This window comes from Amphiura filiformis, chromosome 15 (genome assembly GCF_039555335.1).
Source record: "Amphiura filiformis chromosome 15, Afil_fr2py, whole genome shotgun sequence".
NCBI classification, from domain to species: domain Eukaryota; kingdom Metazoa; phylum Echinodermata; class Ophiuroidea; order Amphilepidida; family Amphiuridae; genus Amphiura; species Amphiura filiformis.
In genome coordinates, this window is record NC_092642.1 from 18,520,743 (window position 1) to 18,538,524 (window position 17,782).

Here is a 17,782-nt window from a genome sequence, read left to right on the forward strand (position 1 = left end):
GATATTTATCAAAACTAAGATATATTCTTTCACTTGAAACTGATAAAATACAACTTGCTAATATTAAATTCTCGATCATGAGAGCCAGACACGTTTTGCTTGATTTATTTCACTCTTTTCAACTCTAAAAAGTCACATGGCTCAAGACAGCTTAGTAAATTGGCGGAAATAATGAGTCAGAAATGGTACATCCTCTCATGATCGAGAATGCGAAATATTTACACGTATTTTTGTGATTACTCTTTTCAACTCTAAAAGTCACATGGCTCAAGACAGCTTAGTATTAAATAATGTCAGAAATGCTTGGCGAATGCGAAATGGCGTTAATGTCGCTCTCAAACTCTGCGCGTATGTCCAACGCAGTCAAGGCGCATTCGGTATGTTTTTAAGGCCGGCAAATGCGGTGTAAACAAAACACAAATTTGCAGTCAAAATGGCACTTGGATTTTTTAATTATTTTGAATTTTGGCGCACTAAAAGCAGACATTATAAATTCATTGTTGCAAAAAGATGCATATTAAGACCATGCATCAGGTACAGCTTTTACAAGCGTGAAAGTCTTGCTGTTTTAAAATATAAAGGACATTTTGTGCATAATTTTGACATTTTTTTACTAAAACGTCGATTTCTCATAGTTCACTTTTGACAATATTGCACGATTTTTGTGACAAGATAACTCGAAAATATGCAAGTAAAAGGTAAACTTTTGCACTATCGTTTAGAGTACATCAAAGTCTAGGGAAGGTTTTCTCATTTTTTTGAAATATTTGTTTTAAACAAAAATATACACCATTATGTGCAATTTTTAGCTGAATAGAATGACAAAATTGCTTTTTTCACATGTTTTTTTTAATATTTCGAAAAAAGAGACAAATTTCAAAAAAATAAAAAAAACCTTCCCTAAGTTCATGTCTCTTCTTTGTGAAAAGCTAACTGATTTTTTTTTTACTCCGAACTGATTTTTTTTTAAGTTGTCACAAAAAATTGGGGGTAAAAAGTGATTTTTGTGATTTTATCAAAAACTTCGAGATTTTTGAAAAAATGTGGCGTCACCATGGGATTCATTGACTCATTTCCTTTCCAAAAATGTATAGTTTTATATACTTTGGAGACCTATACAATTCAGAAATAATGATGCTCGAAAAGGTCCATGTTCTCTCCCATTACTCTGCCCTTAATACCGTAGTTTAAAGCTTGACTCCTACATGTAAAGATGAAACTTTTAGTTTAAGCTTGTTAGAATATTAAACCTTGATGAAATAGTAATATTTGAGCCCTATATAGTGTAACGGGACCGAGCTTGCCCCTAATACTTTTGTAAACGACTGATGGAGAAGACTAGCCTTCTAAAACATACAAGTGGTAGCGTAGTATCAAAGATTAGAATTCTCCCCATGACATGTTGAATCAGTGATGCATGAAAGGAGAAGTAACAGGTAAAAATGAGACTTTACAATTCTGTTTTATATTTGCTTCTTTTGTTATATCTTGTATTGTTATTTTGCTTTCATATTTGTCTTATCACATCACAATTCATAACTACAAGTAAACACTGGTAAATGGGCTATTTCATTATAAATGACACGTTCACAAAAATGGCTTTTATCATATCTGGTTGATATAATTAGGGTGATAATGCAGTGTTATTAACTTAATTCTAAGTATGCCACAAACTACAAGCTACATGAGCATTTTTACAGAATTCTGTCTATTTTTGTATAAAAAAATTGCCAAAAGGTACATTTTTAACCCAATTTTGGAGTCCCATTTCATTTTGCCCATGTATTCTGAATAAATTCTTTGAAAAATTAGGTACATTCTATGGCAATGTGCTTGTTGCAATGAAAATATGATATGTGTGGAACATCATGCAAGTTGAATGGTGAAAATTGGTGCAAAAATGTTAAAATTCAGAGATTCTTGCAAAATTGGCATTTTATGTTAAATAAAAAAAATGAGTGTCCTCTCCAATTCATGCCTCCATTTTTGTTTTAAACATTAAAGAGGAAATATAAACCCTTACCCTACCTGTATAATCTGTGTTATATTACCAATTGATGGGACAGGGCACTGATTGAGGAATTCATTTATTTTACATACAGTAGACCACTTGTTCTTGATACCACAGTTCCGCGTTAAAATTTGTCCTCTCCAGAACTGAAGTTAATTACTAATTGTTGAAATAAGAAGGATTATATCATAGAATGTGAAATTTGTAGAGGAAGAGTGGTCTTCCTTCTACCAAGGTGGCACATGATTTGGTATTTGTTGCATTTTTGCAAGCCTGTATCCACGATTCTGTTTGCAATTTAACAAATGTCCTCTCCAGCACAATTATGTCATTTCCATGAATTGGTAAACAAACTAAAAATAAAAATTTCAAAGAGCCAAACCCACAAGAAATTTTTTGCATTTTATTGCAAATTATGCTTACAAACCACTTTAGTGTTCAAATTATTGTTCAGTTGTTGAGAACACATATGATATTATTCTGCATTGAACTTGGTTAGCTAAAAATTGCAATATTCCTAATTTAACCAGAATATTAACCCTGTTTGTAGTGGATTTTAAATGCTGGGGATCTTTTATGCAATAATATTGATGCAATAATATTGATGCAGCTATTTCTAAAGTTTTAAAAGTATGCTTTATTATGTGTTAAAAAATGTGTCCTATCCAGAACAAATGACACAGGAGGGGTCTTTTATTTTAGGTTTTACATGACTAGTACAACAGATTGGCACTTAATGACAATACTCACTTATGCATCAGTGTAGCTATTGGGCAGGACAAAATGACTATTTCATGAATTTTACTCATGATGAGAAACTAATTTTAGCTTTGACCTTAAAATACTGTAGCATCATTTATTGGGCAGGACAAAATGACTATTTCATGAATTTTTCTGGAAGATTTTATCCTTAAAATATGTAGTAATTTTGCACCATTTATCTGGATTAGTATCAATTTACTAATTGTTTTATATTGAAACTGGCATATTTAAGACACTGAAGTGTAAAGGAACATACAACAATTATTACAGACTAAATATGAATAAGTATGAACCCAATGTTGGTTACATATACTCTTTCAAAGTTGTGTATTAAATTGTTTAAAAAATGTCCCTCCAGGCGGCAGCTATGTTTTACACAGCAAAAATTCAATTTAATTTTTTAATGGTTCCTGAGGGTTTGACGCTCTAATATTTTGAGAATTATTGACACACCATCTGAACTTTGAAATGATAATGAATTTGCATGAAATAAATGAGTTTGAATTTTGACCCCTTTTGGGACTCAATGTTGTCATTTATAATGAAATAGCCCAAATACACAATCTCTGTTGATGATCATGACGATATTTCCTTATTTCTCTCTTTTAAATCCAAATAAATGCTGCGAATATACTATCTGCTTGAATAATCAAGAAGCATAAAAATACAATTTAATCAACAGAATCTCTCATCACATGACATAGTCGTAGGCTAGGCCAAGGCCTATACTACAGAGTATCCATGCCTGTAGGCCTACACCAAATACGAGCTTGCCATGCCGTAATGCACAAAACACAGTGCCCATGGTGCCTTTCCTGGACTTTGGGGATATTTCACGCCCAACTTTGCATCCAGGCTGCCAATGCAATGCAATTTTAGAGCCTAGCCTAGATTACTCCGGCTGTTGCATAGCCCTTGCATGCATGGGTGGGACTGAGCCCACCCGGCAAACTGAAATTTCTTGCGTCGTACATGGCCTTTTATACTCTCCTGAACGCGTTCATGGAACCTTTTGGCGGCTGCGTTCAAAGCGTAGGCTAAGCTCCGTTACTATGGATATTGCGCAGTCACTCCGCGCCAGGCGCTCACTTTCGAAATTCAGCAATCTAATAACTAGAACAACTGTCATGACTGTTAAGTGTTTTTAAATCAGGAATCAAACTGATGACCCCTTTTTGACCATGTAAAGCATTAAAATACTAAAAATATCTTTAAATTCAGTGTCCAAATCAAGGTTATCCCGAGGATAACTAAGCATAAATTCTGCTTGTCCTCAATACATTTTGGTTGTCCCCAAAATGTGTCATACTTTGGTAAAATATTGTGGTTGTCAGGGATAAGTACATAGCTCAATAAAGTGATTTTTGGACAAGAGGACAAGAGGATAAGTGCTTATTTCGAACACTGTCTACATCCTTAAACAATTGCATCTTAAATAATCCAAAGTTTGATCAACAAAAGCCGTTTTTTAAGGAAATTTACAATTTTTAGGAAAACTTGTTTACGTTCCCAGACGATTTCTAGCTGGCCGGGGAATTTCAAAATGACAAATCCAAAATTCTGTACACAACACAAGAAAAACCTGAATTTTGTCCTGAATATTTACTCATAGACGGTATGTAATACCTTATTTTGTTCCTGACAAAATTATTTACACAATATTATAAGATCTCCGTACAACTTCTAGCAGAAAAGTGCAATTTTGAAGCCAAATTCACACGCACGACATGACAAATTTTCAACACTCGACCTCTCGGACGACCGGACTGGTCATCAAATACAAATATTTACAAAAATGTATAATAACTATCAAAAACTACCACGAACACGTGAGCATCGTGACTTTTCTCTAAATATGAATTTGACAAAAGCTGAATTCGGCCATTGACAACACACGGGAGGTAAGCTTAAAAACAGGCCAAAAATCTGAAATCGCATTTTGGCTCTCCGTTTCAATAGCGAGGTGGTCTAAAAGTCAGGATTGCCACAATTTAACCCAATTTTAGCCATCTAGTTGTTTGTAATATATCTTTTCTAGCGATCTTCATATATTTTTTTCAGGGTCTAAAAAAAGACCGAAAATACATGACGCCAGAATCAAGGTTAAGCGTGTGGAGTACGCACACTTTTCGGCAGTCCACGCTTTTTAATACGTGCCGGTTCGAAATTCTGAGGGTTTAAACTTTGGGGGTTTAAACTTTTTGGGTAAAAAGCGTGGAATGATATAAAGCGTGGATTAAAATAAAAAGCGTGGGGCTTCTTCCAACTTACAGTATATTTTTATTGAATGATAAAATAATCAGAGTTCCAAGAAAAATCGCCAAAAATCCTAGTGCATCAGAATAGGTCCTGTGGTTCTCCAAAGTTTCCAAAACTTAAAAAATTAAAATGTTTTTTTTGTTTGTTTGTTTTTCCGGGATTTCCCGCGAACCCCAAATTTTTACCCAGTTTTTCCAGGCCTGCATCCGGTGTTGGAGTCTACAAAAGATTTCTGTTTTGGACTAATTTACCTGTAGTTACAGTGACTGGAAAAGTTTTGGTCGAAATCATCCTTTTTGACAATTTTCTTCAAAACTGAACATTTTTAGTTAAATCTGGCGTCACCGTTGGACAGGGTCTTAGGCAGGATTTGAAGGTTTAGAAAAATGGATGTGCAACTTAATTTGAAAATTTTTTTTTTTAAAATGTTATACAATTTAACCCAATTTTAATACCATCTAGTTGTTGTAATATATCTTGAGCATTAACGATCAACTTTTCAAGCTTCATATTTTTTTCACAGGGTCTAAAAAAGACCGAAAATACATGAAATTCGAAAAGCTTAAAGTGAAAAAAAAAAGTTTGTCTAAAAAATTAAACAGTTTGACAAAAAATGAACACCTTGGTCATGTTAGAAGTTGTATTAGGCATAATTGATTAGATTCTCAAGCCTGTAGCTATTTTCGTTTTCTCCTGTCCTTGCATTTTTAATGAATGCAGGTACTTTTTCTCACGTTACAAAAATTAATGGGTAGGGGTAATATTTTATTATTTTTATCAATGTTGATGTATTTAAAATTACATAAATTTGGTATCCACTTGCAGCGTATAAAATTCTGCATAACCTGACAAGTAAATCATCATCATACACCACTCCTATCAGAAGATATATTGGTGCAAAGCTCATCATTTGTCCGAAACTGCAATTTTTGAGTAACTTTTGTCACATGCAATGTCAAATTTCAACGAATCTCTTGCAAAAACTATGCAACAACTTGACAAGTTACAAAAAAACTGATGAATTAAAAAGTTATGATCATAACCTAATGCTTTTATATTGCAAAAACTCATATAATGTTGGGTCTGTGGGTATACAAAGTTGAATGGTGAAAAATTTTGTCACTCGAAAATGGCCTTTTTTCGGAAAAATCGGCCATAAATCCATATTTTGTGGCTTTATGGTTCAAGATATCAGGTTTAAATAAAACAATTCATAAACTACAGACATTTTTACCCTAGAAATGTCTTAATACAATATTTTTTATGGTTATTTTCACCCCTAAATACATTTTTCACACTTTTGGCAGTGAAACCGGGGTCAGATCTCGAACCCTGTCCTAAGTCCTTGACTGAGCTGAAATTTGACAGAGTTGCAGTAATACCTCTGTCATACCCTCTGTAAAAAGGTTAAAATATTGAGGTTATTTGAGTTACATTAAATCACCAGCTTCTTTTTCGAATCATATTTTTCTGATTTATTTATTAGGTTATTTCCATTCTTTATCATAATTATAAACACTTAAGATCAACAATTTAGGCATTAAAAGGCCAAAGCGTTTTCCATAATTCCATGGCTCAGACCAACCTTAAAAGTATGGTACCGGTACGGTACTTTGAATGTTGATGATATAATCATGAAGAAATTCATTCATATTTTGCAGGCTTTGATACCACTTGTTAACACACCACTGATAGACTACACTATTGAATGTCTGGCAACCGCTGGTATCCAAGAAGTTTTTGTCTTCTGTTGTGCACATGCAGATCAAATAAAGTCACATTTAGAGTAAGTACAATTTAGTAACCCATGCAGATCAAATAAAGTCACATTTAGAGTAAGTACAATTTAATATATATGCCATTTTAAAACTGTTTGAGATAAGCCCAACATGTGCCGATACTGATTTTCATATGGTCTTTGTCAACAAGTTTGATACACATTAAGAGAATTTTCAGAATTAAAGTTTGATCAAATGAGAGGAATTCTTAAAGATGCATATGGATTGCCCAAAAGAGCTTTAGTTGTGTTTTTAGAAAAGGAATTTGATAGTAAATGAAAGAATGTTAAAACTGTGTGGTGTCGAGAGAAAGATACATTTGTGTAATTTTAAGTTATTCACTCAAGGAAATCTCATTAATATCGCTATATCAGTGGATTAAAAGGTCTATATCATTTAACAAACTCCCACTTTCTAACCATTTTAAGTTCAATTGTATAACTGATAGATATATTTCATTGTACAGATCATCGAAATGGAATGCCAAGACATCACCAGTGTTAATCACTCCCATACTGTCAGAAGGCTGTCACTCAACAGGCGATGCATTGAGGGAGATTGAGAGGAAATCTCTCCTACGTGGTCATTTTGTTCTTGTAACAGGTGATCTAGTTTGCAACATGCAGCTGAAGCCGCTGATTGAAATCCACAAGTAAGATGATCCTAAATGAGCTTTGAACCAAATCCTGTGTACACCCCATAGACATTGGCTATAAGTCCCACTGTTTGTTGATGTTTTTTTTGTATTCAGGAGATTTAGTTTGCAACATGCAGCTGAAAACCACTGATTGAAATCCACATGATGCTGAGGTGAACATAACAAACTTGTATGTTTTGAAGACTCAGCATAACATCAATCAAAGCTTGATTATACCCATATTTGAGACTCTGCATAACATTTCAAAGCTTGATTATATCTCCATATTTGAGACTCGGCATAATTAATATTTCAAAGCTTGATTATATCTCCATATTTTATAAGATACTGGTATGATCAACATTGTTCAGAAATACTTCGATCAGCTTCACAGGTTGTAACCATATATGCTCCATTGAACTAAAGTGTAGAAATATGAATGTGTTGGCCATGGCAGATTTGCAGTTTGTATTGTCCATTTTGGAGTACACTTAGGGATTTAATCATGTTTCACCGTTGTTCATCACCGTTTAACAACGATGCGGCGCGTCGTCTCGCGTGGTTTATTTCGCGAGGGCAGCTTTAGCTGCCCGGCCGGCAAACTGCGCAGACGCTGCCGACGCGAGTTGTTAAACGGTGATGAACAACGATGAAACATGATTGAATCCTTTCAACAACGAAAAGAAGCTAAATATCGTATAATTCACGATTACTTTACGAGGAATGTCAGTTAATCATTGCCACTCAGCCTTACAAAAACTTCGATGATTTTTCTTTTGATATCAGCAATAAAACTACAGAATAAAACGGCAATGTTTAGCCGCTATCTGAAAAATACTGGATTCAACTTGTAAGCTGGCATACGCACAAAGGTTCCAGGCATGACGAATTTTACGCGCTCTCGCGTAACGCGTAGTCGCGTTCGCGTATACGCTACAGTAAAAGTGTGGGTTCATCACGGTTTAACAACCTGTTGGCTCCTGTACAAAGGTATAGGAAGAGTTGTTGAAATAGCTAATCATGCACACATTAAAATAAGGTGGGTCCTACTTTTGTTTGAGGGTCACTGGATTTCTTGAAAGGCCCTCTACTTTTTACATGCTTTATCATTTTCATAGGAAAGACCTGGTGACCCCACTGCCTTCACAGATGTACCTTTTTTTTTTATCTTTCACATCACAGATGTACCATACCGTATACATGTATATGCACATTAATATGCAAACAGAAACATGCAACAAGAGGGGAAGGATTTGATGATATATTGTTGTTGTTTTTCTTGTACAGAAATCGATACCAGAAAAATAAGTCATCTGTAATGACTTTGGTTTACAAGCAAGCATGCCCTGGACACAGGACTCGGTCAGCGGTTGATGACTTCCTAATAGCAGCAGACAAAGAACAGAGACTTCTTAGCTATCAAAAAATCAAAGATAAGAGCAGGATTCGATTTCCATTGGTATGTTGCGTTGCCGAGCAGATTTTGCCGGGGATTTTATTTGTTTTTATGCGGGGATTGAGTTTTAAGGTGTGAGAGTGTGATTACACACCATTGCGCAACTTAAATTGCCTTGCTGGGTACGAATTTATAGAACACTTCGATTTCTTAACTTCTTATTGAGTGTAATTTAATACCACGCCTAACAGACCACCTCAACATTTTCAGAAGTGCGATTTGTAGCATGCCTGTTATTTGCAGAACTCATCCCTGTTTTGAAGCAGTGGGAATTTTCTATGCAGATTGACGATAGTGAGATTCAAACTCCTAGAATGAGCAGGAATGTTTGTGACTTGATTGCTGCCTCATGCACCTTGTTATCACATATCATACCATCGTCACACTATGCTGCACAACTTGATTTCGGGATTCAATCATGTTTCACCGTTGTTCATCACCGTTTAACAACGATGCGGCAGCGTCGTCTGCGTGGTTTATTTGAGGGGCTTTAGCTGCCCTCGCTGGCAAGTAAACCACGCAGACGCTACCGACACGAAGTTGTTAAACGGTGATGAACAACGGCCAAACATGATTGAATCCCTTTCAACAACGAAAAGAAGCTAAAGATCGTATAATTCACGATTAGGAGAAAATGTCAGTTAATCATTGTCACTAAGTCTTACAAGAACTTCGATGATTTCTCTGTTAACATGGTTAATATCAGCAATAAAACTACAGAATAAAATGGCAAAGTTTAGCCGCTACCTGAAAAATACTGAATTCAACGTGTAAGCTTGCATACGCACAAAGGTTCCAGGCATGACGAATTTACGCGCTCTCGCGTAGAACGCGTAGTCTCGCTTCGCGTTCAGCGTATCGCTTCAGTAAAAGTGTGGATTCATCACGGTTTAACAACGGTTGGCTCCTGTACAAAGGTATAGGAGGAGTTGTTGAAAAGTGAATGAGTTGCCAATAATTCATGCTATGATTCAATCAGCCAATCAGAACCTGTCCAAACTTCTGTGATAATTAATGTAAGACATGTTTTCAAAACAATGATGCAGATTGTGCAAATTTACTTGCAAGACCCGTTGTGATCAGAGGAGGCTTAAAGGCATTCCTACAATGCACTATGTTTGGGAAATTTGACCAATATAACCTAATTTTAGAGGCAAAGTCCCCATTGCCACACACACAAAATGGTCATTTTAAAACTGCAGCCAACGAGCTAATAGTTGAGACTTAGGACTGATATTTGATTTTCTTACAGGAAACATTCATATTGTCCCACTGCATTAATTTTATTCCTAAGTCTCGATGTTTTCAATGTTAAATAATAGGATGAAAACATCAGATATTTTCACACAATCCCAATGCAAAGTATGGTCAACTTGCCACATGTGTACAAAAACCAGACATACCAAGGTCAGAAACCCCATTGGGCCATGGGAATGTCTTTAAACATCCTCTGCGTTGTGATTGTGTGTGACTGAACCATTCCTTCACATAGGATACACTCAGAAATCATTGTTCCGTGTGATCCCTCACGACATCATATGCAGTGGGCAATGTAAACCTCCATGTGTATGTGTCCAGTGTTTCTAACACGTGTGTATCGTCCAACTAGTACGTTGGGATGCACATGGCATGATATGCAGTTTTAAAAAATGGAAATTTGTCTGAGTTGCTATAAAGAATAAGTCTACAAATTTCATTAAACCACTTTTCCCCTGATGCACATGGCATGATATGCAGATGTTAATTATTCAAGTAACCCATTTCGTTTATTTTAATTTTACCTGTCCAGGAATTATTCCAAGAGAATTCTGAGTTGCAGGTACGTTTTGATCTTCTGGACTGTCACGTCGGTATATGTTCACCTCGAGTCATGGAGCTGTTTGTTGATAACTTTGACTACCAAACGCAGGATGATTTTATCAGAGGAGTGCTAGTCAATGAGGAGGTAGGTAAACAAATTGTGAAACAATCCTATAATTATTGATGCAAAATTATTATTGGATGATTTGTTTTGTACATCAATTCAGACTTGTCATGACTCGAAAATCAAATCTCAGAAATGAAATCTCGACTCGGATATTCAAATTCTCTATGCAGTAACTGCACAGTGACAAATGATATTGCTAGAAATGATTTGAATCGACCATGAAGTGACTTGACTCACTATAACTTCACCTTTGTGATAGTTGTACGCAAGAGATGCAGATACTTTGTCAACCACAATACTGGGATTACTGTCAACACTGGAGGACCAGTTTATACTATGATCAGCTCGTAATAGGCGAGAATTATTTGGTTTTTGTTTGTAACTGCACAAGTCCAAAAAGTACCAACTTACGCTTGCGTAAATTCACAAAAGCACACATCAGTCATGCAAAACCCAGCTTGCGTAGGTGCTGCGCCCAGCTGAGTGTAAGCCATTCTGTATCAATCCACGATGTTATGAGTCCCCCCCCCCTCCTATTACGAGCTGACCAGAGTATAGGGTTCTGCTTCACAAAAAATTACTAGAATACAAAGATGTTGCATGTGTATTTGTAATTTTCCCGCCAAATAGTTACCAGGTGTTGCGAGCTGTGATGCAGGAATGATATAAGTAATTGGGATTTATAGCAATAGACTATCAACAATTACAGCGTAACATACTGCTAATTTCATGATGGCTTTCTTTGATATGATGGGTAAAGCTTAGTGAAATTTACACAGTCTGTTGACAGTCTGACATTACAAGACTTTGCTAGCTGATTGAGCTTTTTCATTGTACATAACCAGATTGAAGGCAACATGCTACACATTCACATCTTGGATAAAGGATATGCAGCCCGTTCTTCCAATTTACCTATGTATGATGCTGTAAGGTGAGAACACTTGCATGATGGTAACTTTTAAATACAAATAAATAAATAAAATGTTGGTTGAGTAACAGAAAATAAACACACAATATTCCTATACAAAAGAAAGGAAAGAGAATGGCTAAGAAATGGGTTGTGCTATTAAACTAAACCAATTATAACAGACAAATATTCTGATCATTTTGAAATCTGGAAGGCAAAGAAGGTAAGTTTCATTCAGTTGGTTGGCATGATGTCACTCGCAATAAATCGCATTGGTTGTTTTTGGTGTGATTTGGTTGTTCCGTCTCGCACCCTCTGACAAAAAGGGGATGCTTGCTCCCAATGGGGGAAGTCACAAAATATGCCATAAAATAAATACCTCTTACTGAAACAATTCCAAAAGTTTGTATTTTTGAATGAGGGAAATCAACTTCAAATTGATATTTTCTATACAGAGAAAACTGACTGAACTGAAAGGCCCTGTACAAACCAAGAGGGATTTTGTGAGAGTGTCTCCTTTGACAGACATGAGAAATTGGTTAATCATTTGTAGTTTTAAAAAAATCATTTGTGACTTGACCACTACATGTGTGTGAAAAAATGGGAGTTCAAACCTTTTCAATATTGATTTTAGGCTTGGACAATATGTGAAATTAATGCTTTCTTATAATGGGCTTATTTATTTGAAAGCCACATGACACCCGCTATAGAGGCCGTCAGCCTTTCGTCATCTTGTGGGTACAAACGATCTGCGTGTTCATGCATCGGACACAGCGCGCAGGGCGCAGCTTGCCACGCAGCTGTTATCACGCATCGATGCGGTGATTTTGCTGTTCACGCATGGAGATTGAACGGCCGTCGCAGTGTGTACCCACAAGATGGCAGCATATGACGTCACGCTGACGGCCTCTATTGAGGAAAATTTTGAAATTCCAAGCAAATTCCATACTTTAAATAATTCCAGATCCAGCCATTTTCATCAATAAATAAAAAATGAAAGAAGTGTGGAAGATTTCAGAATTCCAAACATAATTGTCTTATTTCAGGTCAAATTGTGTAAAATTTATCTAGATTTTATCAATTTCAACCATTTTCTACTGGAATTCAACATAAAACTAGCAAAAATGTCTGTTTGGATTGAAGTAGAATTGAGATGACAGTGAAATCTTTCACATTGTGTGTGTGTATTTTAAATGGAATAGCTCAATGCTATTTTATCATAAGAACATTGACTAAATGTAAAAAAATATATATTAAAGGAAGTGTCCGCAACACAACATTATGTTTATATGTAGAAAAATAATTTCAAGCATTCACATGGTTTTAAAAACAAAGTATATTTTAAAACAGCCATCCTCAAAATCCCTACAGAGCAATGAGATAATTCAATGAACGTGACGGAGCACAAATAACCATGGCGTGCTCTAGAAAATTTCGGTTTTGAATATCCAGACAACTTTTAAATAAAACCATGTGATTTGTGCTTGATAATTATTTTTCTAGTGATTGTTACTTTGTAGATTTCCATACAGACGGCACAACATCTACCTCATACAGACGGCACAACATCTACCTCTCAAAAGACATCACGTTAGAAAGGTACTAATTAATTAATTTTGTTTTAATCTGTTGCACAGAATACACAAATCTTGGTATCAGTACCAGAGCTAAACACAAATTACAGATCACCCAAAACAAAATAGTCCGCTTTATTCTAAATTTGTCTCCCAGGACCCACATTGATCAGTTGACTCGTAACTCCATTAAACTTCTAAATTCTCAGGACCGTGCTAAACAATTAAGGCTTAACCATGTATTCAACATCTTCAATGATACTGGTGCACCATACCTCAGAAACAACTTCATTAGAACCTCAAGTGCTCATACCCATCGTACCAGATCTAGTAATTTTAATTTCTTTGTGCCCAGAGTCAAAGGCATTGCCAACAAGTCCTTCTACTATAATGCCATCTTAGATTGGAATGACTTGCCGCCTCAAATTCAGTCCATAAGCAACAGGATGGCTTTCAAAAAGGCTGTCAAAAAACACCTGGCTGATAGTGCTTTGAAGCAGGAATCTGCAGAATTTATACGTATGTAGGCTTATGTCCAAATGTCTCTTTTTTTCTATTTTCCTCCACGTCCCCAGCCATTTTTTGTTTTGGGACCCATTGGAAATAAGCCTGCATACGTAGCCAGGCTTTTATGGGCTATCCTTGCCTTGCAACTTTTGGTGTTGTGGCGTGTATGCCGTTCTAATCTGGGATGGCATTTTGTGGTTTGTGCACATTTTATTATTGTTGTTAAATTTTGATGCTTTGTACTTGATGTCTTACCATTTTTCTGTATTTTTGTATATGTTGCAAAGCTAAATAAAAACTAAACTAAACTAAATCTTTGCAAGAAGGGATAAAAGTTATGTGATATAGTGAGAATGTGTTACCCATTTTGATTCATCAAACCATTAGTTAAAGACCTCAAACATTCATTGCTAGTGAACTTGTATTTTTAATGTATCCTTACCAGTTCTGATAGGTAAAAACTAGCTTGGCAGTCATGGAGTTACATGTATGAAGCAGAGTCTGACTTATGAGGATGTGATGATTAGAGGCATAAACAGCTCAAGAGTTCTGACAGAATGAAAGCCCAATACATTTGTAACTGAGAATTTGGTCCGAATTAGAGGGGAAATAGCATCCAAAAATTTAATAAAAATATCTATTTTTCTGTTGCAATTTTACATGAAATAGTTTTCAATTGTGGTAATCCTCCCCTCCAGTTATGTCCATGTGAATTGCATTTATATCAGGTGATAATATCTCCATGTGTCATTGTTGTGTTTTTTTCAGTGGGAGTAAGCTAGAAGAAGATGTTGTCATAGGACAAGGTACACTCATAGGCAACAATACAATCATTTCACATTCAGTCATAGGAAACAACTGTAAGATTGGTAAGTGTACAAAATATAAAATTGAAAGCAATGTTGAAATTGTGATGAACAAAGAGGCTATAAAGCGGTTTAGACTGCCAATAATACATCCATGAGCAGAAATGGGTTTTGCTAATAACATACAACTGGATAAAAAAGTGTGTGGTTCTTTTTATTTGATTTGAGTTGTCATGCAGAATTTGTTCCCACAAATAACACAAATTTGAAGTACACAGATTGAAGTAAAATTTCAAATGCAGTCATCTGTTACCAACACAGAATTCCGAGGGAAACCGAATACCCTAATTTTTGCTCCATGCCTGTATCAAGATGAAGGTCGAGTCCTGGTTCTCTGTCTCTAATTCTGTGGTTACCAAAGACATATTCAGGAATTTTCACCTAATTGAGTAAACCTTCATACCTTTTCTCTTATTTGATTTTGACCAACAATGAAATGGACAAATTACACAACAGTACTCGGATCAGGTTGTATCTTTTTTTTTTTTTTGCAGGTGAAAATGTGGTATTAGAGAATGTGTATGTATGGAATAATGTTACAATAGATTCTAATTGCAAGGTCAAGTGGGCTATGTTATGTGATGGAGTTCACCTTAGTAGTGGAGTTACAGTAGAATCAGGGTCTATACTCTCATTTGGGTAAGTAACTTTAATTGTAAGATACATCAGCGTATATACTTTGAACGCACTTGTCTCTGATTGGCTGCTAAGGCCATGGTAGTAAAAATGTACAACTTGTTAGCTACTAAATTTGTAACATCCATATTTGCTGCTTTTAGTATAAGTGACTTCTACTGATTTAACAATTGATGCATTATACAGAGATGTGTTTGTTTACAATTGTGTGTGAAGGACTATTTATAAAGTTTTGTGAGGATTCGAATGAATTGTCACTGAAATAACAAGTTTCTGAATTTAGTGATACAAAAATTAAATTGATTGCAACCCATTTAAATTGATATTATGATAATGAGGTAAAATTAGTAGTAATTCTAACCTTAGTATTACCTGAGGTTGTAGGAGTGCCTTAAATCTGCAAACAGTTGTTCACACATTCAGTTTACTTCCTTCATGTTCACAAGCATCACTTGCTTTTAATTTGCAGGAGAGCTAGGATGTTCAGTCGAGTTGTTATTTGGCGTAATTTTAATTACGAATAATTGTAATTCAACAACGCATCACTTACCGATGGAAGTCAAAACTTGTGAACAATATTCCAAAATTATGTGCAGCGGAGCGGTATATGGCAAGGTAGTGTGAAGGTAAATTTATTGAAAATATTTTACTAAATCCTCTGCATTATTTTTGCATTGCTCCTTTACAGGTGAAAATAGGGTGTAATGTATCTTTACCAGCGGAAACTTTCTTGACAAGCAAACCAATACCATCCAGTGCAGATGATGATGAGGACGATGAAGCAAGTAGGGGTATTGATCGAAATGTTGTTGGAGAAGATGGATTAGGGGTATGTTTGGACACCACCTGTACCTGAGGATGATGAGGAGCTGGATCTTTGTCAACAGGTATTAGGTAGGTCTGATATTATTTTTAAACTTATTAATAGTTACGTCACAAGAATTGGAACTGACTCATGGCAAGATTCAGTCACATAATGTAATCCACATTGTAGCTTGCCCTTCATAATTATCAAAATAATGCAGTATGCAGTTCTCAGACTAAGCAGTTTAGAGTTTTTCTGAGAGCACAACTGCATCATTTTGATGTGGCAAGATGCAATAAGCCCAATCGGCATTGGAAGTTTGCAATGCATTGTGGGACAGTTTTTGCAGTTTTAGGACACTTTGTCCTTTGACCTATCGGGAAAATTGCTGTAATTATTAATAATTTATTTATTATTGTCATAATGTTATCATTAAAAATATTTAAATAATTAATTCATTTAATAATAATGTTTTTTAAGTTTGTTTTTATTCTAGTAACAAGTTTTAAATTATATTTTGTACGCACAAAACCCGAATTTTCCAGATAGGTCAAAGGGCAAAGTGTCCTAAAAAAAACCGGAAGTTACAATAGCGATTTGGCTTATTAAAGTTAGTTTGGTTTGGGCAACTGTTTAGGCAAGGGTAGCATACAATTGTCCGTAATGTGTTACGTACCAACTGAATTAAACAACATAACATAGCCTTAGAACGGTGCATATTATGATAATCTCATTTTTGATTGGTTAAGAGCCTAAATTTATCGTTTTGTCTGTTGAATTTGAAAAGAAAAGTAACTATTTGTAAACTTTTATCAGGAATGGGATTTTATTTAAATATATATAAATGTTTTCACTGCCCTTCCAATTGTCAAACGTAGAAAAATTACAATTTTCTAGCAGCTATTTTTTCCAATTAGTGAGTGCAGTCACACTCGTAGGAAGTGGTATCCAACTTCCTTCTCAGTATTGTTAAAACCTTAGATTAATAAATACACAGATTGGAATTTTCCATGCCTGTGCCCTCTAAGCGTATTCAAATTCAGCTGACGCCTGTGCAGCGTTCAGACCTGGCAACATGGCGCAAAGTTTCTTTTGTGTATGCTCGCGCTATTTGCACTATTTTTGAGTTTGCTCACACAGTACCTGGGTTAGCATCAATCCCCATGGGCAACATGCCAAGTTTCCAAGGTATGGTTAAAACATTACAGTGTCACAAATTGATGAATAATGGGCTCTTGTTTGAGTGTAAAATGTAATTTAATATCATGACCTGTGAATGAACTTTCAGGGCTGACAATAACATCGCCAGAAATGGAAGAAGAAAGTAGCAGTGAAGATGAATCAGATGAGTTTGAAGAGGCAGAGGAAGATATACCCCAACGAGGAGCAACACCACCACCAAATGATGTCATATGTAAGTTACCATTTGGAGATATACAATATACAGTAAACATGCCCTTTTTCGCAAGGCGAAGTCTTCTCAATCACAAACTGATTGGGCTGCAAGGCGAAGTCTTCTCAATCACAAACTGATTGGGCTGCATTTAAAAAAACTCGTAACAGGGTATCCAATGGTATAAAAGCTGCTTACAGTAACTACCTTCATTCTCTCCTCACTGCTGACGACAGTAAAAACGCTTTTGGTCTTTTTGTTCGT

General features: G+C 35.6%; 1 protein-coding gene across 1 annotated transcript in view; it reads left to right on the forward strand.

Moving 5' to 3' along the window:
• LOC140171976 (translation initiation factor eIF2B subunit epsilon-like) overlaps positions 1-17,782 on the forward strand; it is a 28,389-nt gene that overhangs the window by 2,086 nt on the left and 8,521 nt on the right. Inside the window, 11 exon segments of the mRNA XM_072195324.1 lie at positions 6,694-6,818; positions 7,277-7,462; positions 8,735-8,906; positions 10,693-10,848; positions 11,676-11,761; positions 13,241-13,336; positions 14,587-14,687; positions 15,179-15,323; positions 16,008-16,146; positions 16,148-16,214; positions 17,414-17,539. Coding sequence (XP_072051425.1) covers positions 6,694-6,818; positions 7,277-7,462; positions 8,735-8,906; positions 10,693-10,848; positions 11,676-11,761; positions 13,241-13,336; positions 14,587-14,687; positions 15,179-15,323; positions 16,008-16,146; positions 16,148-16,214; positions 17,414-17,539 — 1,399 coding nt within the window.